Source organism: Hoplias malabaricus, chromosome 6, assembly GCF_029633855.1.
Source record: "Hoplias malabaricus isolate fHopMal1 chromosome 6, fHopMal1.hap1, whole genome shotgun sequence".
NCBI lineage: Eukaryota > Metazoa > Chordata > Actinopteri > Characiformes > Erythrinidae > Hoplias > Hoplias malabaricus.
Window position 1 is genome coordinate 26,564,318 of NC_089805.1, and position 26,664 is coordinate 26,590,981.

Genomic DNA, 26,664 nt, shown 5'->3' on the forward strand with positions numbered 1-26,664 from the left:
TATTCTGTACAAACGAATTTCATATATATATTTATTTTTTTCTTTGGTGAAACCACAGTGACCAGAGGTGGCTTTTTATGTTGGAAGTTAGAGTACGGTCTTATTGACAAATATAATTAATCTTTCTTAAGGATCCGAGTGAGGTGCCGTTTGGGAGCCGAAAGGGTCGGTTCTTCTTTGTGAGTCGGTTGATCTGCCTCAGCGCCCTCAGCAAACACTAGTGAATTTTCCAGATTTTAAAAGCGCCAAGTCACTACGGGAAGACAGTGGGTTCAAACCTGTGACAGCGCGTTCTTTCCCAGCAGCCTTTCCTCGTATTGTACACAATCATCATGGCGGCGCAGGATGGTAGGCGCATGGAGAAAACCCACTTAATTGTCCTTTCGCTTTTGTTTGCTACGGATTTTTCCACCGTTCAGATCTTATTCTGGGTTACCCTATGTCTCCCCAACATTAGCGTGGGGTTCGCGGAGCTTGTCAGGGCTATTTTGTCTGCTGTTTAGCGGTTAGCTACCGTTAACTAGCCTCGGCCAAAACTTAACGCTAGAGCAGCAGCGGCAGCGGGCTGTTTCCAACTTACGAACAGCGTTCGGTCTTTAGTTTTTAGCCGGAGCCGCAGTATATTTGCTCGGACTTCAAGCCCGTGTCTCCAGAGGCACAGTGCAGTTAATACAATGTAAAGGCTGTGAGAACTGTGTGTAGTGGAGGTAGATGTTAACAGGTATTTTACACTGAGTCTGGAGAGTTTTTCTAGACGTTTCAGTGCGAGCTCCGTCAACGGCAGCCAAACGGCTAACAGGCCGAAAATTTAAATAATACTACATACGTTCTCTTTATTAGAGCTACGAGATTGTATCATTCAGTCCGATATAATGCATTTAATCCTGCAATATACAGAAGAGGCGAAAATCTTGAGTAACTTCAAACCGTTAGGGTAGTGCGCTTCATTTTGTAATGTCTAGAAACATTAAGCGTTCACTGTTGCAAGGCAGATATTTTAGTTTTACAGACTGTAAGAAGTATTGTGTCTAACAAAATCTCAGTGGCCTTCAGTTGCTAGTTGAATTGGAAGGCTGCTGTAAATATTAATGATGTGTCCTTAACCCCTGGCAGCAAATTATTATTTAATCAATCTTTTAATGTCAGTCAGTTTATAGTTCCATAATATCTGTTGTTGGTAACTTTTACTATTTGCATAGGCGTCAACTTTTTGGGAGATCTGGACAGTTAACCTTCATTCATAGCTTACACTTCCAAAGTGTAACTGCAGTGTATCAGTAGTTTATCCTGTTTAATTAGTGTTATAGGTTTTTTGGGTTATTATGTTGATTCATATACATTTTCAGAACATTTTCTTTTTAACAGTTAAAAGCTCAGCACTTAAATTTAAAAAAGTTGTGTTCTATGAGGTGGTGAATAGGTCGTATTTGGCTTAACTATATAGGTTGATGCATATGTTGTTTATATTTTATTTGTCCATAATGCAGTTATGTCTCAACTCCTACAGGAAGTGAAGGACTGGGAATGGAAACAGAAGTTAGCTTGAAAGACCCAGAAGTATTATGTGAAGATGCTAGTAAAGGAGATACAGCAGGGGTTGACCAAGCATCTCTCATCGATGGTGAGAATTCCTCACTTCAAGTCCCAGCTATCAGCAACGGAGATGACAGTGATGAGGGGAAGGAGATGGTGGAAGTGAAAATTATCTGGAACAAGAATAAATATGATCTTAAAATCCCTTTAGATGGAACAGGGGCTAAACTGAAAGAGAAAATTCACACACTCACTGGTGAGGAAAATAATTGTACAAGTAAAAAAATTTTGAGCACTTTTCTCTATAATTCCTCATCTGAAACAAACAGCTGATCCATTTTGTCTGTTTTGTATAGGTCTTCCACCTGCTATGCAGAAAGTAATGTACAAAGGACTGCTACCAGAGGACAAAACACTTCGTGAAATTAAAGTTACAAATGGTGCAAAAATAATGGTGGTTGGATCTACAATAAATGATGTATTGGCTGTAAACACACCAAAAGAAGTTATTCAACAAGAAGTTAAAGCTGAGGAAAACAAAAAGGAGCCTTTATGCAGGCAAAAGGTGGGAGATCTTTTTCCTTTTTATTTAAATTTTTTTTTATACGTGAATCATATTTATGTTATTTTCTGTGTTAAGCTTGGTGATACAGTTGGTAAAATAATTAGTTTAAAGTATAATAATCAAAATTAAATTGTTGTTATTAGAATTTATCACTCTTGTATATAATTTCTGTTTTAGCAACACAGAAAAGTGTTGGACAAAGGAAAACCTGAAGACATAATGCCATCAATTAAAGGAACTAAGGTAATACATAATACAGAAAACCTTACACCATTTGTATAAAAGTTGGTGCATTGTTTGAATATTATTAGTATATATTATCAGTTATTAGATGAAATTTTATTGTACTTTTAAAAGAAAAACATTTATGGTGAAAATCAACAAACTCACCAAGGAGGTAATGTGTGGATTCTGAATGACAAAGTAGTACATTATCTAATCTACACACATGAGTAATAAAAGTAACTAGAGAGTGCAGGTTCTGCAGAAACTGTATGGTTGCAGCTGTCGTCTTAAACCTGGCTCACACTACAGGATTTTAAAAATCCTATCCGATGTTGAAAACGTGAGACACCCCACATATAAATCAAATAAAATTTTAATTTAATTTGATTGGATAAAGACATTTTTCACAGATTTTTCAGCGCTAGTTCTCTGTGTCCCCACGCTACACAATCTGCTCTGAATGAACTAGAACACACTTTCTGATCACACACACCGACAGACCGCTCCGCCCCTCAAAACCTCACAGGAGTGTCTCCCGAAGTGCTACATCCCGAGAACAGGCGGAGTTTCTCACTCTTGGGCTGTGTCCGAAACAGAAAGCAGCATGTACCTTGCGCTCTTGTTGCCTGACAGGGCAGCATTTTGAAATGAAGGTATTTGGAACCAAGTGACATTAGAGTATTCAGTATTTCAGTACATTGCCCTAGCAACTGTACACTAATGCTCCCTCACCAGAATAATTAAAACTTTGGAGCAAAATCAAGCTTTAAATACTGACACAACTCTGCACCTTTCTCCTCAGGTTACTGCCTCAGTAGCAGCACTCCGCTCATTTTAGACACAGCCGTGATGTAAATAAACACTGTGAATGGCGGTAAAATAATCTCAGCTCAACTCTAATTGGTTTATCATCTTTCAGACATCACATTAACATGGCATTTCACACCAGAAAATCAAGAGTCCACCCCACACTACAGGATTCTGAGTCATAATTTTTGAATGTTTCATATTTAGGAATCATAATCCGCGCAGCCCCGACTGCTCTGGGAGAAAATTGGAGAAGTAAAAATTGGATTATAGACTTCCCACACCACAGGGTAATCTGAAAACATAATGGTTTATGATCACCCTAAAATCAGGGACCTCTTGCGATGGTCGGGAGGACTGAATCGGCCTCAATCAACCAGATTATCCTGTAGTGTGGGCCAGGCTTTACAGATTTTTTGATTTATATATCAAAGAGTATTATGAGCTTGTTAGCTGTGTATTGGCTGAAAATTGTCCCTTTAAAAAATGACTAGTCATTGTATGAATCTCTGCTGTCTATGTAGAAGTTTACAGTCAATAAAATATTTCCCTATTGTGTAAAATGATATTGCAATGTACAAATGGAAAAAAGTAAAACTATCCTGTGAATTAACAGAATAATGTGAAGCCCTCAGTTAGAGGAGTTCTTGGGAGTGCTGAATAACTCTGTGCGCTCTAATGACATCTGACTCATCTCTTATTTCTTCATAGGAGCGCTTACCAACAGTGCCTTTATCCGGAATGTACAACAAATCTGGTGGAAAAGTGCGGCTCACTTTCAAACTGGAACAGGATCAGCTATGGATTGGAACAAAGGGTGACCCCTTTTTTTCTTGTTTCCTCTCATTAAAATTTCATACACATTTGACAATATTATATTGACAATCTCATTGTACTTTGGCCTACAGAGAGAACAGAAAAAATCCCAATGGGTTCCATCAAAAATGTTGTGACTGAGCCAATAGAAGGTCATGAGGACTACCATATGATGGTATGATTCTTTTCCCTTTTGTTTGTATTAAGATACATTTTTTCATTCATTATCTGAAACCAATTCATCCTGTTCCGGTTCGCAGTGGGCCTGAGCCTACACAGAATTGATTTCTATGAACAGATTTGGAGAAAATGTATCCCAAATCAGAAAAACATAAAATGTCATACACAGTTCTGAAACTTAATAGCCAAATCCCATTTTTCCACTCTTTTCCAATCACTTGTGTTGGCCTAATGTTTATCAGTGTTTTGAGTACACCAAAGCAAAAATGCTACAGAAAATTTAGAAGAAATACCAGCTTGTACACTTAATTGGACACAGGCACATCATGTTGAAGGGTTATACATAGATAGCTGCTGCCTGTCAATGAACATGAACATTTTCTTAAACCATATTCTTTATTTGAAACATCAAGAAGTTGCTGCACTTATTGGTTGCTTGTAAAAACTATTTTTAAATGCGCTAAATATATTTTGATGTGATTTATAGTTATTTTTCAAGTAAAATTATTAAAAAGCCCCCTGAGTGGTGCAGTTTTGGCTCTGTCTTCAAGAGATCATCTGTCCAGTCCCCAAGGAGGCCTCTTCCATCACAATCTGGGAGTCCCAAGAGAGCACAATTTGCCTCACCGTCTCTGAGTGGGTAGGATGACCCTGCTTCTCCCCTCAAAACAAGCACAATATTCCATATAATATGCACATTGTAGCTGGTGTGGGCAAAGCACTTGGCTCTCATCCTCCCAGGTTGGTGGCTGTGTGTGTGAGATAAAGCCTTGGCTAACTGGTACAGGTTCTAATATATATTGGGGAAAAACTTGGTAGAAAGGGTTTTTTGGAAAAAATATAAAACCTGTTAAATTATAGCATATAAGACAAACATGGTTAATCACGAATACACAATAAAACAAATTGGTTAAATGGTTAGAGAATCCGGCTTTGGACATGAAGGTTGCTTGGTTAATCCCCACAAATGGCAGGGAAATTGAGGCTGGGGGGGTGTCTTCTTCAACATCAAGGGGTGAAGTGACCTTGAGCAACGCACCCTACTCCAAATGCTCTCTGATACTGGGATGGCTGCCACCACTCTGAGTGTGTGTGCGCCCACTGCCCCTAGTGGACTAGGGCGTGTGTGTTTTCACTGGCATAGATGTGTTAAATGCAGAAGAAATATTTTGTTCTACATTGCATAATGATAGATTAAATGAAAGATTCATATTTTTTTATAAAAGTTAATTATTCTTAGTCTGACAACTACAATTGCTCTAGTATTACAAACTGAATATATGTTTTTTATTCCCCTAGGCATTTCAGCTGGGTCCAACAGAAGCCTCACAATATTGGGTTTATTGGGTGCCTGCACAGTATGTTGATGCAATCAAAGACACAGTCCTTGGAAAATGGCAGTATTTTTAATGTGCCTCCTCTATTGACACTGAAAAATTGGGATATAGAGCAAACCAACAAAAACAAACTGGAGCCTGCATAATGATCTGAAGAACTTTGATATTTTTTTTCAAGCATATAAAACTGAAGGAATTCTGGTGGACAGATCCTTTTTTTGGGTTTTAAGTGCACTAAATGGCAGAATCCCATTTTTTTCAACCTGTTTCACCTCTGATTTTTTTTAAACAACCCCAAGGATAAACAAAGAATTGTACAGAACTTTCAAATACATTTCTCCTAGTTATTCTGAAAGAAATAAAAAAATTATTTAAGGAAAAATATTGATGTACCGGGGGGATTCTTATTTTGGAAATTTCTTTGGTATACTATAAAATTCAGTCAAGCCAAAGTTCTTGATAATGTAATGTTTAACTTTACATTCTTGCTGTTATTGTTTACTTAAAAAAACATTCTGCTTTACCATTGTCCAGGTATAGTCATTTAAGCTAAAAAACTATTTACACACGTATAAATATTAATGTACAAGCCATTTTGAATGCAATTATCACTGAGACACTTTCTCAGACTCAGAAGGACGAGCTAGTTTACAGTCAGTGTACTGTATTTATACAGGATAGGTGAAAAATGGAAAACCCTAATAAAGTGATGCTATATTCCTGTTAAAGGTATTTTAAATTAATGGTTCTGAAGCTATATTAAAAAGGAAAAAACACTATAATAATTAGTGAAGCAGTATGAGCTGTTTAGTGTCCAGGTTGCAAATATACAAAAGTTTATAGACATAGAATTAGTTACCTTTAAGAAAAGCTGTTAAAAAAATAGTGGAAGAATGTGCTCTCAACTGTGCACATATTTTCAGAATAGTCCAAATTCATTTCAAATTGCATTTATGAAATAGCTCCTTGTAATTGCTTCAAAGTTCCTAAATACTTTGCACAATTTGATGGGTGTTTCCGTTGTTCTATCTAACCCTGTACATTACAGACTATGGTCAACATTGTTCCTTAATGTGAGGTGTTACATTTTACTGTGTCCTGACAAAGTTTGGCTGTCTTTGACATAATGTTGGAATTTAATCAGTATATTGCTACATTTTTTTCTGATTGTGTTCTACAGCCAAGTCGCCTTTGTGTGTTTTATCCTGTCACAGTGCTAACCAGTAATAAGCATTTTTATTTTAATATTAGTTGAGAGTAAGTTTTACAAATACAGACATAGACGGTGCTGAAATATAATTGATGGGGAAAAATTTAGCATTGCCTTCTGACACCAATACACCCTGCTGTGTTTGACAAATCATTTGAATAAATGCAGCCTGACTGATAATGCCAATAAAGAGCATACGTTAAGCTAAACCTGCCTTCTGCCAATCCTAAAACTTACATGTTTAGCTCTATGATACAGAGTTTGTGGCTATCTGGCTTTAGAAATGTTTGGTTTTGTTAAAGTCTCATTTCTGTTTCACTGAAAATTGACTGGCTGTACATCACATCAGAATAGGGACACCGTACCAGTCTCTTTGTGGTAATGTGTTCTCAGCATACATGGAGATCATGGAAATTGATTTTACATTCATTAACTGTTTAAAGTGAGTACAAACACATTACATTTCTGTCGTAATTCATCCATGGTTATTCCAGCTGTTGAAGTTTAGGCATTCAAGCTTTATTTTAGTTTTTTTTTTTATATACGTATCCATTATTTGCTGTAATTCATTTTAATGTACACTCATTTGTTTCACAGATGAGGCTACAGCCAGACATGCTTATTAGTTAAAAAAAAGGGAAAATGTTAAAGATGGATGAGACGGTGTTTCCTTGTAGTTTTTGAAGATGTCACAGATTGTTTATTTTTAATCCATTCATGGCAGAAGGGTACATTTGTAGGGCTTCATTCCTTTTCACTATTATACCATTAAAAAAAGTGTTGGAATGCATATTTTATTTTCAGTGCTGTAGTGACACTGATGTGGCAGTAGTGTCATGCTAGTATGCTGTTCACAGGTACAAGGGGATCTGATACAGAAGCAATACTGGTGGTTTTTAAAAACTACACTCACTGTTCACTCTGTCAGACCCAACTTCATCTGATTTGACAAGGACTATAATAATTTTGTCTTGGCTAAGGTTTTGCAAAAATGGGACCTTCCAGAGAACCATGGATGAATCAAGACTAAAAAGGTATTGTAATTATATACAGGATAAGATGTAAAACATTATATGACCATAAATTAGAGCTTCACATATAATTTAATAAAATAATATAAAATATTTTATTTAATGTCCAGAGGAAAAAAAAAAATTAAAGCAGCCATTCTAAGCAACTCACAAGACAGGAGTGCGTCACAACTCCGGAAAAACTTGCACAGGATTTAACATATCATTGCTCTTCAATATTTAAAAAAAAAAAAAAATCATATACTTCCAATATAGCAACTTCATTGGTGATGGAAAAAACGATCTTTACTTTCATGAGTGAATGTAAAATAATTTTATTCTGAGTAATCATTATACATTTCAGACATTTTAAAGGAGTGCTGTTGTGTTCAAATGATGTACTAACTAAAAATCCAAAATGGAGATGCATTATTTAATTTGTCAGCGACAATATTCCAACATTAGGAATTAGCTTGCGATATTTCCTTATATAAAATAAAACTTTTATTTTGAAATTTCGATTATCTTAGTCGTCAGAATAATTAGAGAGTTTCCCGCGTTTTTTGGACGCCGTTGGTCTGCATGGTGCTAGGGTTTTTCTTCCTCGTGGCTATATGTGTGTGTAATATATATTCCGTACACATACAATGAATGGTGTGTGTTTGTATGTGTATAATGAGCGGTGTGAGTGTGTTGTCAGTGAGCGGGGAGAGGAATCGCCCTCCACCGGTGAAGGTGCTCTCCTCTCAGCTGAGAGAGAGTACCAACAGCGCCGCGGGCACCAGGAGGTCGGAGCTCTTTATAAAGAGGCTGGGGCAGAGCAGACACGGCTCTCCGCTCCCTGTGTCCGTGGTGTGGATGCAGGGCACTGTGCTGGAGGTAAAGCCTGAACTCAACTCCGTTCTACTGCTGGACGAGACCGGCAACTTCACTGTGAGCGGAATCAACAACATACCGAGAGGAAATCCCTGCCTCAGCCCCGGTTAGTGCAACTCTTATCAGGTCATTTCGATTTCTGCAGGGGAACGTATGGGTGTGACTTTATTGTGAATAAGTCATGGAAATACATGTAGACAACAACGTACGATAAATAACACACGTTTAGAGTCCATACCAGAATCATCCAACAAATTACGCTGTGTGAACTTTTAAGTGAAATCTTCATGCTTTCATCCTGTTCTTGACTGCATTGTTTTGAATGGTAGCTGAACAGTGACAGCCCACTTTTTCAACTGGAGTCAAGCCAGTCTCCACTTGGAAAAGCTTGGTCAAACTAGCCCCCTCTTTGTTTTTGTAGAACGGCGTATTCGTAACTTTACGGTAAGAGCGTGTACGGGAACGGATTCAAAAAGAAAAGCCCAAAGTCACTGACAGGAAATGAATGTAATAAATACATTTCTAAATAAATAATACATAAATAAAAAATAAATATTTGCTGTTTAGTGGATGTAATAAAGATATCAGGACATGTCACTTTAAAATAAAGGATCTTTATATTGTTATATTTCTGTTATTTTTATTCTAAATGTTAAGAGGAATCCTGTTTGCACGCACCATTTTCACTTCATAATAATAGTCCAACACCTGATTACGTCACTCTCGTAGTAACACGTCATTCTGTTGTTTCATTTCAAAATAAAGGCCCTTTGTATGGTCCCATCTCTAAATGTAATTCCAAATTTAGATAACTATTAAAAGGAAACTGTTAACGTGCACACACCATTTTCACTCAGAATGATAGCACAACACCTGGTTACATAACTCACTTAATATCATTCTGCTGTTTCTTTTCAAAATAAAGGCCCTTTGTATGTTCCCATTTCTGTAAATTCCAAATTTAGAAAACTATTAAAAGGAAACTGTTAGTTTGCACAGAACAATTTCACTGCAGAATGAATGTACACCACCTGATTGTCACTCACTAAATATCACACCATTCTGATGTATCATTTCAAAATAAAAGCCCTTTGTGTTGTTGCAGCTCTGTAACTTTAATTCCAAATTTAGATAACCATTAAAAGGAAACTGTTTTCTCAGAACAATTTTGCTTCATATTGATAGTACAAAACATGATTGTCACTCACTTAATATCAAGTCATACTGGTGTGCCATTACAACATACTACCACTGTAAGCCATCACATTTCAGTTATATTCACTCCATGTTGAGATAGTTATTAAAAGAATTCCTCCAGTTTGCACACAACACTTTCACTCCGAGTTCAGTTCTGACACATTCAGCATTTTATTCTTTTAATGGAAATAGGTATTGTTTTTTCTGGTAAGAGACAGAGCGTCATTAAATCAATGTAATGAATACTTGTTTGAAACAATGAAACTGATTACATTGAGGTGATTGTATTCAATTTTGACAAATATGCCAGTTAGGCATGTAATTTTTAAAAATGCAAATCATTGTTTTTTCAGCAAAGAGGTCAAACAGTATAATAGCAGTTTTGCTTTTTAATTTTGGCACATATTCTTCGTTAGTTTGGAAAAGCAATGATGTGTGGATTGCATTTCGCATTGTTCTATTGCAGTGATTACTATTCAATTTGACACTAATTTCTCTCCATACCTGTTAGATTTGCTTTAGGATTGGAACTGGCATCAAGTTGGTTGCGATTCATGTCACTAAGATATGTTCAAAGCAAACAAACACCTACACATTGGTTACAAGTTTTATGGATCCTATTAGAGAAACAGAACCCTACAGCATTAATAGATTACTAAGTTTTATCCACAGGTAAATATGTGATGGTCATGGGGGTGATCCAATCACACAGTCCAGAGCCAGTACTACGTGCTGTAAAAATGGCAGATCTTTCGGACAATGCAGCAATTCGCAGGAGAATGTGGAAATATGAAGTTGAAGATCTCCAACAAACTTTGCCATAAATTGTAACTTTTTTTTATTATTATTTATTCATGTTACATTAACATATATCCCCAAGACTCTCCAGAGCAACTGAATAAAACTGAGTACAAACATTGTGATCATTTATTTATTCATCTTTATATCTACATTAACACTAGATACATTTTATACATAACTATGTATTTTTAGTAAACATTATAGAATGGCATGGATATTTTTGTAAGATGTTTAAAAAAAGTGTAAATAGAGTATAACAATATTACAATGAATGGGAAATTGCATAAGGCACTTTTAAATGTGTTAGTATGTGTAACAGTGGGCATAGCAAATTTTTCCCGTTTCTAATATCTGTATCTACTTGTGATAAACTGGGGAGTTGAACTGATGTGTTAAAGAATGCGTGTTCAGAATATTCAAAAGGTCAAGAAACAGTTTCAACCATTCTGAGGCAGCTGTCAGTATAAAACACAGCAAAAACCCAAGAACAGACAGAACAAAATCAAATTAAATGCTATTTTTTCCAAGCAACTTACTGTTCTTTGGAGTTGCACTATTTAACACCTCTGAAGAGCAGCTTTTTATTATTATTTATACATTGTTTCATTTTTGGATTTACAAAAAAAGCATAGTATGACAAATGAAGGCAACACAACTGTAAATTGTAACGCTCCTTAAATTCACAAATACTTAGACAATAACTAGCTTTTAGATAAAGATTACTGTAGAAATTTAAGTATTAAATTAACAGAACTATTAGCTTTCTTTTCCTACCATGTAAGTTGATGTTTTTACAGTAATAAGGAACACAATGAATGCATAAAGTAAACCAGGATACAGCTCCTGTTTCAGATTTCAGCTCCTGTTACTGCACTGCATCGTCACATCAGAGTCGTCTGTAGACTCCTAAAACATTGGTGCAGTTGGGGCAGCGATGAGTCACATCCTTCAAACTATCCACGCAGAAAGGGATCAGACAGCACCCATAAATACAGCTGTTGCAAGGACAGGAAAGGGGGGGGGGGGTTATATTCTTGTAAAACTGAGTATGAAAGAGAGGAAAAAAAAAAAAGCACGCTAACACTTTTTGTTTGATAATGATCTTACCCAAAAATGAACAGGCCTGCACAAGCAAGCCAGGCCATTGTGCCTGAACTGTACTCCACATGGGTTAGTACAGACTGAGTACAGCGTGTGCAAAAGACCTGCACAGGACGGTCTCCAAACACCACACCAGGCTGGACATACACAGTCTGCACTGACACTGAAGGGGACAAAACAAAACAAAAAACAATAATTTTAACCAGGTTTACTGATCATTATGGGTGTACATATATATACCGTATATAGAGATACTAGTTGTGAATTTTTTTATGAGAGAAATTAAAAATTAACAAGATAAATCTCACAGTCAGAATATTTTGAAGCTTCACAAATGACTTACAGAACAATCCCTCTCTTCATAGTAGCAGTCTGCAAATTTCATGTTGGGTAAAATAATGATCTTATTAAATGGTGTGACTTTCTCTTTAGCTTTCACTTACAATTTAATTTGTGTACAACATCAGTCTTAACCTGACCATTAATGTTAACATTAGTGGCCCACACTACAGGATAATCTGGCTGATTTTGTGGCAGATTCCATCCTCCCAACAATCGCAAGAGATCCCCAATTTTAGGGTGATTGTAAACAGTCATCTTTCCAAAGTATCCTGTAGTGTGGAGAGTCTATAATCCAATCTTTACTCCTCCAATCTTCCCCCAGAGCAGTTGTGTCAATATTTAAAACTTGTTTAACATGCTGCTGGTTACACAGCCCAGGTGTGTAAGGAACTCGCGCAAGGTTTTGAGACGTGGAGCTATCTGTCTGTGTGGAAAGTATGTGGTGGTTCATTCAGCTCAGACTGTATAGTGTGGGGACGTTGAGGAATAACAGTGATCAAGCACTGAAAAATCTGTGAAAAAAATGTCTTTGTGTGGGGTGTCTCACGTTTTCAACATTGATTAGGATTTTAAAATCCTGTAATGTGTGCCAGGCTTTAGTTGAAATGTCAGGTAAAGCCTGATGATACATAAATGTTACTGTTACAAGGAAAGGATAACGATATTTGAATCATTGGTATTTTGAGACATTTCTTTAAAACTGGCATAAAACGGATGTTTTAAATGTGGCAGGTACTTGATGAATTTATTGTACTCTACTGCTCTAGAAAAGCAGAATGTTAAGCTCACGCTGGGTTACCACACTAAGCTGTCTGCATTAAATTAATTTATAATTCTACAAAAATTTTATTTTAAATACATCATAGTTTGCTAGTATGGACCACACATGTAAAAGCTGAAACAGGGAGGATAACTCAGATATAATAGATGAATACTATTTTTTTTTAAAAATGGTAGCGTTTGGTGCGAGTTTGTCCAATACAGAAATGATGTGTGTGTGTTTATATATATATATATATATAAATTTGGACATGGTCCTACTCCCAAAATTATTACATAAATTAGACTATAAGATAGCAGAGATGGTATGTCATAATTACAATACACTACAACAGGGGTACTAAATCATTAGGAGATACTAAAGGACGCCTGGCATGAACATGCCATGTTCATCAGTGATCTTGGTGATCGGGTCATGTTCAGATTTTGCTTGTCCATATGAAAAGTCATGTGTAAACACCTTGAAGACACACTTATGGTCACTCAAACCAAATTCTGCAATGGTCAGAGATGGTCTGGATGTCATCCGCATTGAAAATAAGAGAAAAAATGCATTTTCTCCGTCCGGATAGGGTTACACAAGCAGAAACATGTACGTCAAAAGGAGGGCCATTGTAGGTGTGCTTTTTTTTTTTTTCCCCTCTCTCTCCACAGATTAACCTGAATGTCTTGTTGTATGTGAAGGAATGACAAGCATTTTTGTTGGTAACACCGGAAAAAAAATTATTTCCTACCAGTCTTGACTTGTCTGTCATTTCCATACATGTTTTTGGACAGCCATGATGCTGACCACTGCAGAAATCGGTGGCTGCAAATCACAGCCATTTCCTCCACCATTGCAGACAATTTAGTGCCTGTTTTAACCGTTTACACCCTATGTTTGAGAGCATACACTGGTATAGCAGGTATTTACAGCCAGTTAGAGGGATAAAAAACAAATGATGTACACAACTGTGTGCTTTTTACACCAGAAATACAATCAGATCTGGTCAGACAGGTGACAAATTGTAATGTAACTGTTTAAACAGAATCTGGTCAGTATATCCAGATATTATCTGGATGCAAAACAAACATCAATGCAGGTGTAAATTGGCTCCAAGTTATGACTCTCAATTATTAAGATTTCTAGTAGTATCTCTTAACTATGGCAGAAATGGGATTCCATAAGTTCATTTTTACATTCATCAAAAACCTTTGGAAAAGTTGTTTCACAAAATGTATTATCATATAAAACCGATATTCCCCTTGAGTCCTAGCCACTAATTTGATGTATGATTAAATATGAGGTTAAAACCTAACCTAAACATATAGTTACGTATTAAACGAAAATAAACAACAAGGCTGTTTTATCCCTGACCGCGAGCTGATGTACGTCAATTTCAAAGACGACTGTGTTTCTTACCGACGGGGTTGGTGACTGGTGGTCCCGGAGGGGGAGGAGAATACACCTGCGTGTAGCCCGGAGTTGGGTACGGAGACTGAGGGGCTTTGCAGTAGACAGGAGGAGGAGGAGAAGCAATGTTAGGACCCTGCGTATAAACGGGTCCCGTGTTCATCGTCTCTTCGTAAGACGGCGGCGGTGCGTATCCCACCGCACCTGAGACCTCCAGAGGGGGAGCACTCGCCATTGGGGAAGCTCTGAAAAACAACATAACTCCAATACCAAGAGTGTTCTGGTCATGTTGAAGTTTATCCACAGTAACCAATTATTGTGTGTACTCCGTTAACAACAGACGACGTCTACTCTAGACCACCGTACTAACCGCGATGAGATTCAAGTCGCCATATTTTCACTCTCGGAGGAATTTAAGAAGTGAAGATCACAAACCGGAACTTAACGCCACCCTCTAAACTTAGCGATTCAGCAACGGCTTTATTAGCTATAGAGTCCGGCTATGATTAAAATGCAGGCTTACTTACAGCTTGTGAAGTCGACTTGTAAGTTTGAGGGACCAACAAGGTGGCTAAGTTGACATTTTCCGTTGGTTTTCCGAGCGTTTCCTTAAGTTTTGTGTTTAGTCAGTCACATGGTTTACAGCGCAGTGCCTCCCCCTTACGATGAAAATAAACCACGTCCAGACATGTCCCGTATGTAAACACAAACAGCTACACAGCGATGCCTTCTTAAAGTCCGCCGACCTTTTTTGATATGCCGTTGTATTACGTTGTGGGCAAGACGTTGAAGGATGTCTAGAAATGTCAGAGCTACTTTTCTACAGGGCAGCAGCAGAATAATCGGAAAATCAGAGACTTATTCCAAAAAGATTCCATAATGACACGACTCGATTCCATAATGACATGTTGGGATGGTATTGTAGAGAATCCCCTGGCCAAAGGTACTTACTAAAATTTACTTTCGGAAAAAACAGGAGAGAATGCTTAAAGGAGTAATCGGTAATAGTGACACCAAGCGTTTAAAATCGGAACTATAATACAGTTTCAAAACAGTGGAGAGGACTGCTTGCCTAGCAAACAAATTACGTTCCCCTAACGTACCATTTTGGTAGTGGGAACGTTGCACTGAAATGTTCCGTCAACATGAATTTTTTAAACCTTCTCAGAACGGTTTTTTTAAAGTTACAAAAACGTTCCGAGAACATTACTTCAACCTTATTTACACCAACAATTTAACATTCTTAAAACGTTGTCTTGGACGTTCTTAGAATGTTGCAAAATTATGTTCTTAGAATGTTCCCTCAAGGTGAATTTGTCCATTTTTTAATGTTCTCAGAATGTATTTCCAAAGTCTGCTTTGGAAATATTCTCTGAAAGTGAAAAAAAAATGTACATTTTTCTTAAAGTTTCCAGAACATCTTTCTTCTGAATTTTACCTCAACATTGTTTACACTGACAATTTAATGTTCTTTGAAGGATTTTTGTTCCACTTTTCTTGTTCTTTCTTATTCACTCGTAGCAAGTTAGTAGAATATATACATTATAACATCTTTTGTGCACTGCAGTGGAACAGTGTTTTTTTGTTTGTTTGTTTGTTTGTTTTTTGCACCTTGTGCACAGCAGGTAGTGTCGCAGTCGCACAGCTCCAGGGACCTGGAGGTTTTGGGTTTGAGTCCCGCTCCGGGTGACTGTCTGTGGATCTCTCCACGTGGGTCTCCTGGTGCTCCGGTTCCCTCCCGCAGTCCAAAAACACATGTTGGTAGGTGGATTGGCGACTCAAAAGTGTCCACAGGTGTGAGTGTGTGTTGCCCTGTGAAGGACTGGCGCCCCCTCCAAGGTGTATTACTGCCTTGTGCCCAATAACTCAGCGTGGGCTCCGGACCCACCGCGACCCTGAACTGGAAAAGTGGTTACAGATAATGAATGAATTAATGTTTATCAACTAAACATAAGGATTATGTCTTATTATATTGCATTCATTATGAATGTGTATGTAAAGGAAAAATATAAAGTGTTAAACTTTTCAAGGAAATCAGGCAATAGAAAACCTCAGCTTTGTCTTATATTGGAGAAGTAATGTCAGCCCATAACCCTCCAGCAGCAATGTGATATGCTCTCTCAGGATTATTTGCAGGGCTAGAAAGAGAACATTTGTTAATACATTATATTGTTTACAGATAGAATTTCTCTTGTCCAGTACATTACCAAAAGTTACAACAATGAATAAGAACAACCCCTAGACTAGCAATAACTTGATTAGTAACATTTAGCGCTGTTAACTTTTATTATATATTTATCATCAAATTCTTGATAGTGTTAGCATGTATATTTAGAAAAAAAAATACAAAGACAGGTAATAACTAGCTTCTCTTGGGTTCCAGAGCACATTCCATTGTCTGGTCCAATAACTCAGTGAAACCTACATATGAACAAAAATGACAAATGTAAATAAATATGCATAAAAGTCAGTCACTATGGTTTTATAGTGCAACTAACCTTGTGTCAGTCTGTTCTTCCAGTAAAGAAAGGAAGTCTAAAAAATAAATTTATAGATGCAAAACACATTAACGTGTGTAAAATAACATCTCAGTATGGTTTTGACACTGTTTACATACACTTTATATCAGAAACCCTTCTTTTACTTTTCTGGTGTACAGTTGGAGACTATAGCTGATCTGTTGATGCATGATCGTCTGTGATCGCCTTCTTCTAGTCACCTAGAATCAGTTTCTGATCACACAGCTGCTACTGTCCTGATGTTCTAAATTGGAGGAACATTCTCAACCTAGCAGTGAAATTGATGTATGTAAAAACCTCAGTAACACCACTGTGTTACTACATTTCTAACAGTACCATAAAAACTATAGTGAACATCAAAACAAACTCCACCTTCAATATGACCATGAAAACCATTCTGAACATTGGTATGAAACACCTTCTTGAACACCAACATCATCACCACTGTCATACCCATCATAAACATCATCATCAACACAGATATCAACCACATTAAGAACAACACCACCATCAACACTGTCTTCTAAGTGTCACTGCTGTGATGAGAATGAAAAACCCATAGAGGTTTCTTTCCACTATCGGATGATATAGAGTGATGAATTGTGCAACAACAGATGGGCTATAGTGAGTAACTGCAACTCTGCAAAATAACCACAAAGTAGCTGCAAGCTACATATACTTGCTGTAATGACAAGACCACCTGTTATGCATAGAAGCTAAAGGAGGTCTTACAGTATCTCTTAGCATTACCTACAGAAAGAGAAAGTGACACATTAATGCTCACACCATAAAGTTATTCAAAATTATTTTAACACAAAATAGGCTAATTCTGAATTTTATGACTGCTGTGAAAGGAGGTTAACACTTACCAGAGAGTCAAAGATATAAAACACAAGTAATACACAGTTAATATCTAAAGTACCTTTTAATTAAAAGTTAAAGGTTTGGGCACCCCTGATAACTATCATGATTTATTTTTATAAATCATTGGTTGTTTGGATCAGCAATTTCAGTTAAATATATCATATAGCAGATGAACACAGTGATATTTGAGAAGGGAAATGAAGTTTATAGGATTTACAGAAAGTGTGCAATAATTATTTAAATGAAATTAGGCAGGTGTATGAATTTGGACACCCCAACAGAAAAATTATATTAATATTGAGTAGATCCTCCTTTTGCAGAAATAACAGCCTCTAACGCTTCCTATAGCTTCCAGTGAGAGTGTAGATTCTGGTTGAAAGTATTTTTACATTCTTCTTTACAAAACATCTCTAGTTCAGTCAGGTTTGATGGTTTCCGAGCATGGACAGTCCGCTTTAAATCACACCACATATTTTCAGTAATATTCAGGCCTGAAGTTCAGGGTTTTTATTATTATTATTATTTTTTTTTAATGTTAAGAATTTTTCAAATTTGAATATTTTACCATTTACCAAATATAATTCAAACATTCAAAATTAAAATACATATGTAATTGGTTTAGCTCCATAATTTAAAGATATTAAAATGAGAAAATTAAGTATGGATCCCATACCCATTTATTCGTGTCATGTTGTAAACAGCTCTGTTCCAGTCAGAGGATCTCCAGCAGTGTCCCAAAGTATCACCATATTTCCTACATAGTGCACATCACAGATAATAAACCTAATAGACTTTTTCTAAGTTTTAATTCTTTCTTTTATGCCCCCAGATGCAAAAATGTGGTGTGTCTGTGATTCTTTGTGTTGTAAATCATTTTCCAGCACAAAGACAGGAGTTGTGTATAAGAAGTTTATTCATCTTTCCAATCTGTTTACACTAGTGCTGTGCTTTCAAGCTAGAAAGTCTGGCCCCTAGTAGTCTTTCTTTCTTTCTCAGGCAGATTTTTGAATGATATTTTGGGACTCTTAACATTATTTAAGCTTGTTGTGGTTCTTCTGTGTTCTGTAAGCCCTGAAGTTCATTTGGCTGCTCTGCTGTGATGAGAAGTGAAGCGGGAAAATGTCATGGCGGCATAATTTATTGATCAGCCAAATGTAAGGAAGTGTGTGTGAAAGTATGTGAGTTCTCTGTGGGAGAGAATCATTACTCTTTTGTTTTACAGACAGAACCAGTGGGCAGGGAAAAGCTGTTGTGATCGTGGCGATGTAAAGCCCGCATTACATCCCCCAACCTCCATATTCCCCAATTAGTCTATCCCTCTTTTTCTTTCTGTGCCTCACGTTAAATAAGGGAACTGACATTGATTTGAAACTTACTGCCCATTTTGCCCCAAGGAAAGGGATTTGTAACATATCATTTTAGAGAGGAAACATATTCAGCATGAGCAATATGAGGACACATCCAAGTTTAAAATATGAAAACAGGATTATATTACTGCCCGTATTGGTAGGATCACAGGATGCTAAGGAGCAAGTGGCCTTTAAATCACTCGGGAATGGTTTTGTTTTGTCTTCTCAAGATAAATGTAATCCACCTAGTCTTCTGGCTCAGTTGTCTACATGCCTTTGACTGCATTCTTGTTGAAGAGAAGAATTAATAGTAATCTCTAGCAACAATCTCAGAATTTGTGCTGCCCTGTTGTTAGTCTAATGGGTCTTTTAGTACATCAGATGTGTATGTTCTTTCATGACTAAAAGTATTAAAATGAATGTCTCAATTAAAATGGTGCAGAAAAGGTCCTTGCTGTAATGTCAAAGAATAACTTGATGAAAGGTTTCAGCATACTTCTCTCGAAATGTAATTCACGAGGGCTGGGCGAACTGAGAGTGCATTTGAGTTCTTTGCAAGGACGCATACTTTCTGCGGTATTGTTTTACCTGTCGCATACTCTCCTCTACTGCAGATGCTCTGAGAATTGCTCCTCAAAGTCATCCTTGTATGTGTTGTGACATGCCTCCTTTGTACTGACCAATGAAAAGCTTTGTTGTGTGGTGTTTATACCGTGGAGTTCACCCAGCTTCAGTGTGCACGACATGGCCAGCAAAGCCTCCATTCCACAGGTACGGTGGAAATTTGCTCTGCGTTCAAAACTTTGCTCCAAAAGAGGAGTGACTTCAGTCGTGTGGAGGTACTTTGGATATAAAATATGAATATTCTAAATATTTTTTATACAATGTCAGAGTCTTGGTAAGTTACAGTTGTTTACATAATAAGCAGATGTTTGCACATTTATTTGTTGTTTCTTCTGAATGTTGGAAATTGTTATATTTGTACTAAAGTAAAATGTAATCAATTTTAATTTAAATAGAATTAATATTAATATAATGGCGGCACGGTGGCGCAGCAGGTAGTGTCACAGTCACACAACTCCAGGGACCTGGAGGTTGTGGGTTCGATTCACGCTCCGCGTGACTGTCTGTGAAGAGTTTGGTGTGTTCTCCCTGTGTCTGCGTGGGTTTCCTCTGGGTGTTCCGGTTTCCTCCCACAGTCCAAAAACACACGTTGGTAGGTGGATTGGCGACTCAAAAGTGTCTGTGTGTGTTTCCCTGTGAAGAACTGGCGCCCCCTCCAGGGTGTATTCCCGCCTTGCGCCCAATGATTCCAGGTAGGCTGTGGACACACACTGCGACCCTGAACTATATATATATATATATATATATAACTGTATATGTTAATATAACATTTATTTTGTTGCAATAGTGTGTTCTTGAATTTAATAAAATTATTTTCTGTGCTTTTTCATATCAGCAAGAATGTTATTATTGCCAAAATACACTGAAATGTCTTGATATTATTTTAGGGCCATATCACTCACCCATACTAACATCAAACCAGTCCTGGAACAGTGACACTCACAACCTGTCAGAAAACGTATTTAGTTTAAACTTGTCCTGTTAACATACAAATCCTTACATGGATTAGCTTCCCCATATTTAACAGAACTCTGCAGCCCTAATCGAACATCTGTGTTCTCTGATGCTGGTTTTCTGTTTGTCCCTAAATTCGGATAGTGTTTGCTCTAAGATGGGGGTCAGAGTCACTGTCCTCTCTGGACCTGGACATGTAACTGAACCTATTAAGAGGGTTTATCAGAGATAACTAACCGAGTGTTAGTATTAAATGGTGTGACTCATCTAGATATTACAGTTCAGTTTTAGCGCTCCAGGAAACTCACAGACTAATAGCATGTGTTTCTGCATATCACATGTGAGGCTACTCAGCCAATCAGATCTGTGCATTATGATGAGTGTTGTGACTCAAATGACTGACACACAGGACAGGGCTCTAGACTCCGCTGTCCTGGGGTCAGTAAAAATAGCCCAAGAGATGTGATAAAAGCTCTTTTGAGACACTTTCAGGACGACATTATCGTGTGAAGTAAAACCAGAAACTTTAATGAGAAGGAATCCGGTTGAAATTCTGATAATGCTGAACATGAATTCGGTTTATGGATAAAGTCCCATCCTTCAGCATAAAGAGCCAGTCAGCTTCCTGTGAACTGATAAAGTCCCATCCTTCAAGAGCCAATCAGATTGCTGGTTATGGAAAAGCAGTAAAGTCAGCTGCAACTACAAAAGTCATTAGGGACTTTATTTAAAGTATGTTCAATTGTTTTATTTGTAAATTTTACTTAAAATGAGAAAATAATATTTTATGTAGATTTATAATTATTAATAAATGTTGAAATATATTGAAATTTTGTAATTATTATTTTTATATTTAAATAGTTTAGGGCTCTCATCCTAAAACTCCCCTCCAGTATTCCTGCCTGTGTTTTTGTATTACCTGTCTAATTGTTACATTTGAAAATGAGTATTTTTACATAATTTTCCCATATCACAAATATTAACTTCTTTCTCATCAAAACTTTGGAGTTTAGCTAAATCCTCCCTAAATAAACTTAATAATAGTAATTAATAAACTTAATAATAGTAATTAATAAACTTAATAATAGTAATCTTAGTTTAAGTAATCTGGCTTTGACATTTGTTTGTTTACCAAGAGATTTTTCTGTGTAAATCTCAAGTCACATTTTCTACTGTGAATTTGTGGTTTTTGATATGGCTTTAATTTAGCATAGTACTGTGAAAATGCTGCATTATGAAGAACTTGGAATCGTGCAGCACCTGTGTGCTGCCTCCATTACAAACAACAGTGTTGAGATGTTAGAGAGAGCAGCCAGTGTGTTATAAATAAATAATAGTAAAATTTATTTTATTCATTTGCCATATGAAGGGCAGCCAAAGGGCACTTTGTCTCATTTTTGCCACTCTAGAAGGTACTTTAGCAATGTTTTTTTCAACCATAGTGGCCGCCCCCCTCCCTTGTGATTTTAAACCCCTGTGATGTGTAAACCCCTGACCTCAGTATTTTATGCTATTATGTGTTTTGTTTCTACTTTTTGTGTATGGAAAAAAAAAAAAAAAAAAACAGCCAAATTTAACAAATTAACACAAACTTAAATAATACTTTGGACATCCTAAGATTGCGTTAGGTAAATATTTTTAATTAATTAATTTAGTTAGTGTTTTTTTTTAAGATGTGAAATTGAAAATTAACAAAGTGAAAGTGTATTAATAAAAGTATGCAGAGAGACAATTGTAGATACTGTAAAATATACATAATTGTGTTAAGTTTTGCTGATTAACAGACAATGGCTTTTGGCTGATCAGTGTAAAATGTATAGTAAATAAAATGGATGTGCTGTACATAGGTTTATACGAGTTTTTAATTTTCTGTTGAAATTTAAGTACAATTTGGTGTTTTCCCCCCATGTTTGTGTGGGTTTTCTTCACGTTCTCTGGTTTCCTCGCACAACCTCAGCTTCCATTAGTGAATGTGATCAGAAACATTCTGAAGGATAACACATATCCTGGCCTCCACCTCCTTAACCTGTAGCCTTCTGGTAGACTCTACATGTCCATACCGGCCAAAACTAACAGACTCGGGGACAGCTTCTTTCCCATAGCCATCACGTTGCTAAATGGGAATCTCCAGTAACTGACATTTACAGTGTCCCATCTGTTATGTCTGTCCTAATTTTCTATTTGTGTACTTATATGTTTAGTTCTTGTCTGTGCACAGTAACGTTTTTACACAGTAGTTTTTATTAGTTAGTCCTAACTTTTCTATTTAAATATTGCGCTGTGGGCACTTTTAAGGAGCAGCTTCCAATTTCGTTGTAATATGCAAACTGTGTATGCTGTGTATATTGACAAAAAAAGCGTTCTATTCTATTCTATTCTATTCTGTTCTGTTCTATGATTTCTATGCGGCAACACTTTCACGGTTCCTGATTGGTTAAGCACGGGTTTGCAGCTGTGAGCTCACTTCCTCTCGAGCGACAAGCGCCTCATAACGGGATTTTACACTTGTTCTCATAAACGTTTGTGTTGTCGCTATTTTGTGTTTAATTAAGAGTGCAGTGTTTATAGTTTGCTGGTTTTAAGAGCCAGGGAAACGAAGAGGGGCCTTTGCGGTGAAAAAGCCAACTGAGCTGCTACATTAATGTCGGTGAAACAGTTGAGAAAATGAACGCCCATAGGCCTTCTCTCTGTTTTTCCATGAAATGGTGAGTCCAGGGTCGGTTTAATGCAGCTGCTTGATAAATAATATCTCCGTTTTTAATATTGGGATGTGGGCTGTATGTGTGTATGTACTATGTGTATTTAGCTAGGCTGGTTGTGCTGGAGGTTCCTGTTAGCAGATTCAGATTTTGCAGGGGAAGTTGTTGGCCTTAGGTTTAATTAGCAGCTGTTTTATGTCAAAATTCAAACTGCTTTATTTCCACACAATGCATTTATTATGTGTATATGCCGATTGGCCACATCTGTTGACGTCGCTGTTTTGAAAGGTACTCTGTATATTGTATATACAGTAGTTCTCATCTGGGAATGTTATGTTTGTGTTTTTTGGTTCCTTTGCGGTGTTAATTTACTTTAAATATGAACACTGTCAGTCATTTCTACTTCACGTCAAATTGTTGCATAACCTGTGGCTTTCTGAGATACATCGATCAAACCTCCAGGTGGCGAAAGCACTCCTCTCTCCTATTGTGTCCTTTTACGCCACATCTCCAACAGTACTCCCGTTACTTGAAGAACTGTTCCTCCTCCTTGTCAGTATTTCTGCTCAACTAGTGCTGAGATGGAAGCAAAGGCATTCAGTGGATGATTTGAATTCAAAATGACTCCGATTTCTCTGCAGTATTCGTAAAGAGGGTTGCATTGCTTACAAAGCAAATATAGCACTTCTGTTCACAATCCAAAACATGGCTTATATATAACACAAATTTATTTTTGTGGAGACTGCCTTGCCATACATCACCCCACAGATTTCTCTGAATGCTATCAATGTAAAAACTATTGAAAACTAGTGCAGGGATATTTCTAACTGCTCTTGTGTACTTTCTTTTTTTTACTTTTTCCTAATCATTAGATTTTGTAAGCATTAAATACTTATGATATCTGCATCCAATCACTACCAATGTGCACAGTTTAGAACGGGTGTATGCTATTTTTCTAAAAAAGAGTATTTTTACAGCTTGCAAACAATATTCAAATATACTTGCTTCCCCAGGTCTTCAGTTGTTCACACACACAGCTACTGTAATTTCCATTGTATCTAAAAGCTACACATTTTCATTGATTACGTGAGCATTGGAATTGTTTCCTCTTGAGTGATGGAGCAACATGCTCTTTGTGGCTTAATTGTGGCTCCAGCATCTAATGTAAAGTCTTTATAGAGTAAAGGTATTTCCTGGAGACAAGGTTGGAAAAATCTCATTCATACCTTTTAATTTCAGAAGAAACGTATTTGTCAATAAATATCTTGTGATATCTAATGTCTTGTGCTATCATAGATTTTTATGATTGACCACTGTTTTCTTTTTTATTTTAAAAGATTCACAGGCCAAGAAAGACCACACTCCAATATCCCAGTTGACTTCTTAAGATCAAGACCAAATTCTCCTCAGTAACAAGCATGTCGATAATGGACCACAGCCCCACCACTGGCGTGGTGACAATCATTGTGATCCTCATTGCCATTGCTGCTTTGGGGGCACTGATTTTTGGCTGCTGGTGCTACCTTCGCCTGCAGCGCATCGGTCAGTCTGAGGATGAGGAGAGCATCGTTGGAGAGGGAGAGACCAAGGAACCATTCCTGCTGGTCCAGTATTCAGCTCGAGGCCCTCGGGTTGAGCATAAGACAAAGCTGACCCCTAACGGCACAGAAAGCCACAGCTAATTTTTCTTATTTTTGGTGATCTTATTTGCACCTGCTATCTGTGAGAGATAATGAATCGTTCAACATTTCTAATTGGGATGAGTGGCATTGGGTCCCACAACATACAAAACAAACCCCCAAACTAATGCATGCATTTGACTAGCTGCTTTTAACTCACCCTGGTTTGAGTTATTTTCCCACTTGTGATTGTCCTGTTATAATGTGAAACTGGGGACTGTCTGCATTTTTTTACACTAGCTGGAGTTTCTTTATCTGCTGACTAAGGCCCTTTGCACAGGTTGTTCCAAAAAATGCTTTTTAGAAGAACTCTGTTTTCAGCCAGAGCTGGCTCTGGTGAAAATTCATTAATCACAAAGATTCCACTGAAAATGTCATAGGAGAATAAATAGTCTTTTAAAAAGTGGAATAAATTGTTCACATCAGAAATGTTCCCTAAAACAGGCAGCCTGTTTATTACACAATGGGTTAAACATCCAAAATGAAGCCTGTTATGAATGGACTAGAATTCATAGATTTTCCCATGTTTGGGGTATCTGGTGACTGCACTGGAGCCTCATGTATGGAACTAATATTGAGCCTGTGAATAGTTTTTAATATGCTATCTGAAAATGTGTGCAGCTTTAGTTTCGTTATGCTTGGCCCTCTACTTTATTTGCAAGAGTGATAAGCATTTGTAACTCTTTTCCCATGTGTCTCAATGCTGAACTGCTAAGAAGCCACCATGAATGAGAGCCAATGATTGGGCTGCAGTGAGTCAAGTTAACACTGCAAAGATCCCAGAGGTGTTCATTGTGGAGGCTGAGCACTTTGTTTTATGGAGGCATTGGGGGTCAGTTGGACAGTGTATAAATGTCATTTTTATAGACCTTTACATTACATCACGTTGTAAACAACATTGACATTGTAGCCTTTTTTGTACTTGTTTTTAGTACCCTTTGGGTTCTTTGATCATTTGCTGTTTCTACATGTGAGAAATGATATGAGAGAAAGTGATTTATTTTTATATGATATTCATGCAAAATACATTTGTAGAAGTCACTGTTCAAGTTCTTATCTTCCCCCATTGGGCCTCTGGGTCCTGTTGTGGGAGCAGGTCGAGAGGAGACTGAAAAATACCAAAAAAAACGTGCTTTCTGTTATTTTTGCAGTGATATGGAACTACTGTAGCTTTTAATATCTACAGACTTTGCATATTGCCAGTGTTTGCCTTGCTGAGAGTGCCATTGTGTTTCTCTGAATTGATGATTTGTTTGTGCACTTAAATCTCCATGAAAAAAGACCTCATTACATGGACCGAGCGCAACACATGTGCTGCCTTTATGTTTGTAACCATGCTGTTTTCATTTAGGCTGTTGCTTCCTGTCACTTCAACACAAGTTCCAGTGTTCTGCTGTATTGAAAAATTAAACCTCTCCACCTGTAAATGTTCTGTCTTGTGTGTGTGTGTGTGTATATTACATGTTCAAATATGTAGCTGGTAATTTGAAGAAATATGTTAGAGGTCATAATAAATAGTCATGTCATTTTAGTGCTGTAACACTTTACATCTACGAGCCACTACAACACCTGCCTTGCTTCTCAGCTTTGAATGAAAGTGTAATTCCTCATTGTCGCATCTTTAAAGCACCAGTTTCTCACGAAGAAGAAGACATGGTTTTATATTAAAATGTTATATATTTTTATTTAGAATGTGATATTCATAAGCAGGCTTATAAATGTAGTTTATTGTCCATTTCTAATTATTTTGTATAATTTTGGTTTCGGAGTCCTCTCCCTGCACCACTTAGGCCCCTAAGGGAC

The 26,664-nt window shown here is 37.1% G+C and overlaps 3 protein-coding genes across 10 annotated transcripts; 2 read left to right on the forward strand and 1 right to left on the reverse strand.

The window, feature by feature from the left end:
* The first annotated feature begins 225 nt into the window (after nt 1-225).
* On the forward strand, nt 226-7,425 carry ubfd1 (ubiquitin family domain containing 1). 6 transcript variants are annotated; one of them, XM_066675795.1, is made up of 8 exons: nt 226-348; nt 1,508-1,789; nt 1,890-2,098; nt 2,276-2,341; nt 3,842-3,947; nt 4,039-4,121; nt 4,678-4,766; nt 5,426-7,425. In XM_066675795.1, the coding sequence occupies exons 1-8, from the start codon at nt 333-335 to the stop codon at nt 5,607-5,609; spliced, it is 1,035 nt and encodes a 344-aa protein (XP_066531892.1). In that variant the 5' UTR covers nt 226-332; the 3' UTR covers nt 5,610-7,425. The 6 variants fall into 6 exon arrangements, with proteins under 6 accessions (XP_066531892.1, XP_066531894.1, XP_066531896.1 ...); XM_066675797.1 differs by having other exon boundaries at nt 4,693-4,766; XM_066675796.1 differs by lacking the exon at nt 226-348 and adding an exon at nt 402-721.
* An 800-nt stretch (nt 7,426-8,225) lies between these two features.
* Nucleotides 8,226-26,278, forward strand: snn (stannin). Of its 3 annotated transcripts, none has more exons than XM_066674491.1 (2): nt 8,226-8,665; nt 10,429-10,731. In XM_066674491.1, the coding sequence occupies exons 1-2, from the start codon at nt 8,335-8,337 to the stop codon at nt 10,578-10,580; spliced, it is 483 nt and encodes a 160-aa protein (XP_066530588.1). In that variant the 5' UTR covers nt 8,226-8,334; the 3' UTR covers nt 10,581-10,731. The 3 variants fall into 3 exon arrangements, with proteins under 3 accessions (XP_066530588.1, XP_066530590.1, XP_066530589.1); XM_066674493.1 differs by lacking the exon at nt 10,429-10,731 and adding an exon at nt 24,520-26,278 and having other exon boundaries at nt 8,531-8,665; XM_066674492.1 differs by lacking the exons at nt 8,226-8,665; nt 10,429-10,731 and adding exons at nt 22,939-23,188; nt 24,520-26,278.
* On the reverse strand, nt 10,748-14,893 carry litaf (lipopolysaccharide-induced TNF factor). Its single transcript, XM_066674490.1, has 4 exons — nt 14,701-14,893; nt 14,183-14,418; nt 11,665-11,821; nt 10,748-11,552 (listed from the first exon to the last, which is right to left on the reverse strand). Exons 2-4 carry the CDS (start codon nt 14,406-14,408, stop codon nt 11,444-11,446), a joined length of 492 nt encoding a protein of 163 aa, XP_066530587.1. The 5' UTR covers nt 14,409-14,418; nt 14,701-14,893; the 3' UTR covers nt 10,748-11,443.
* Nucleotides 26,279-26,664: the final 386 nt, after the last annotated feature.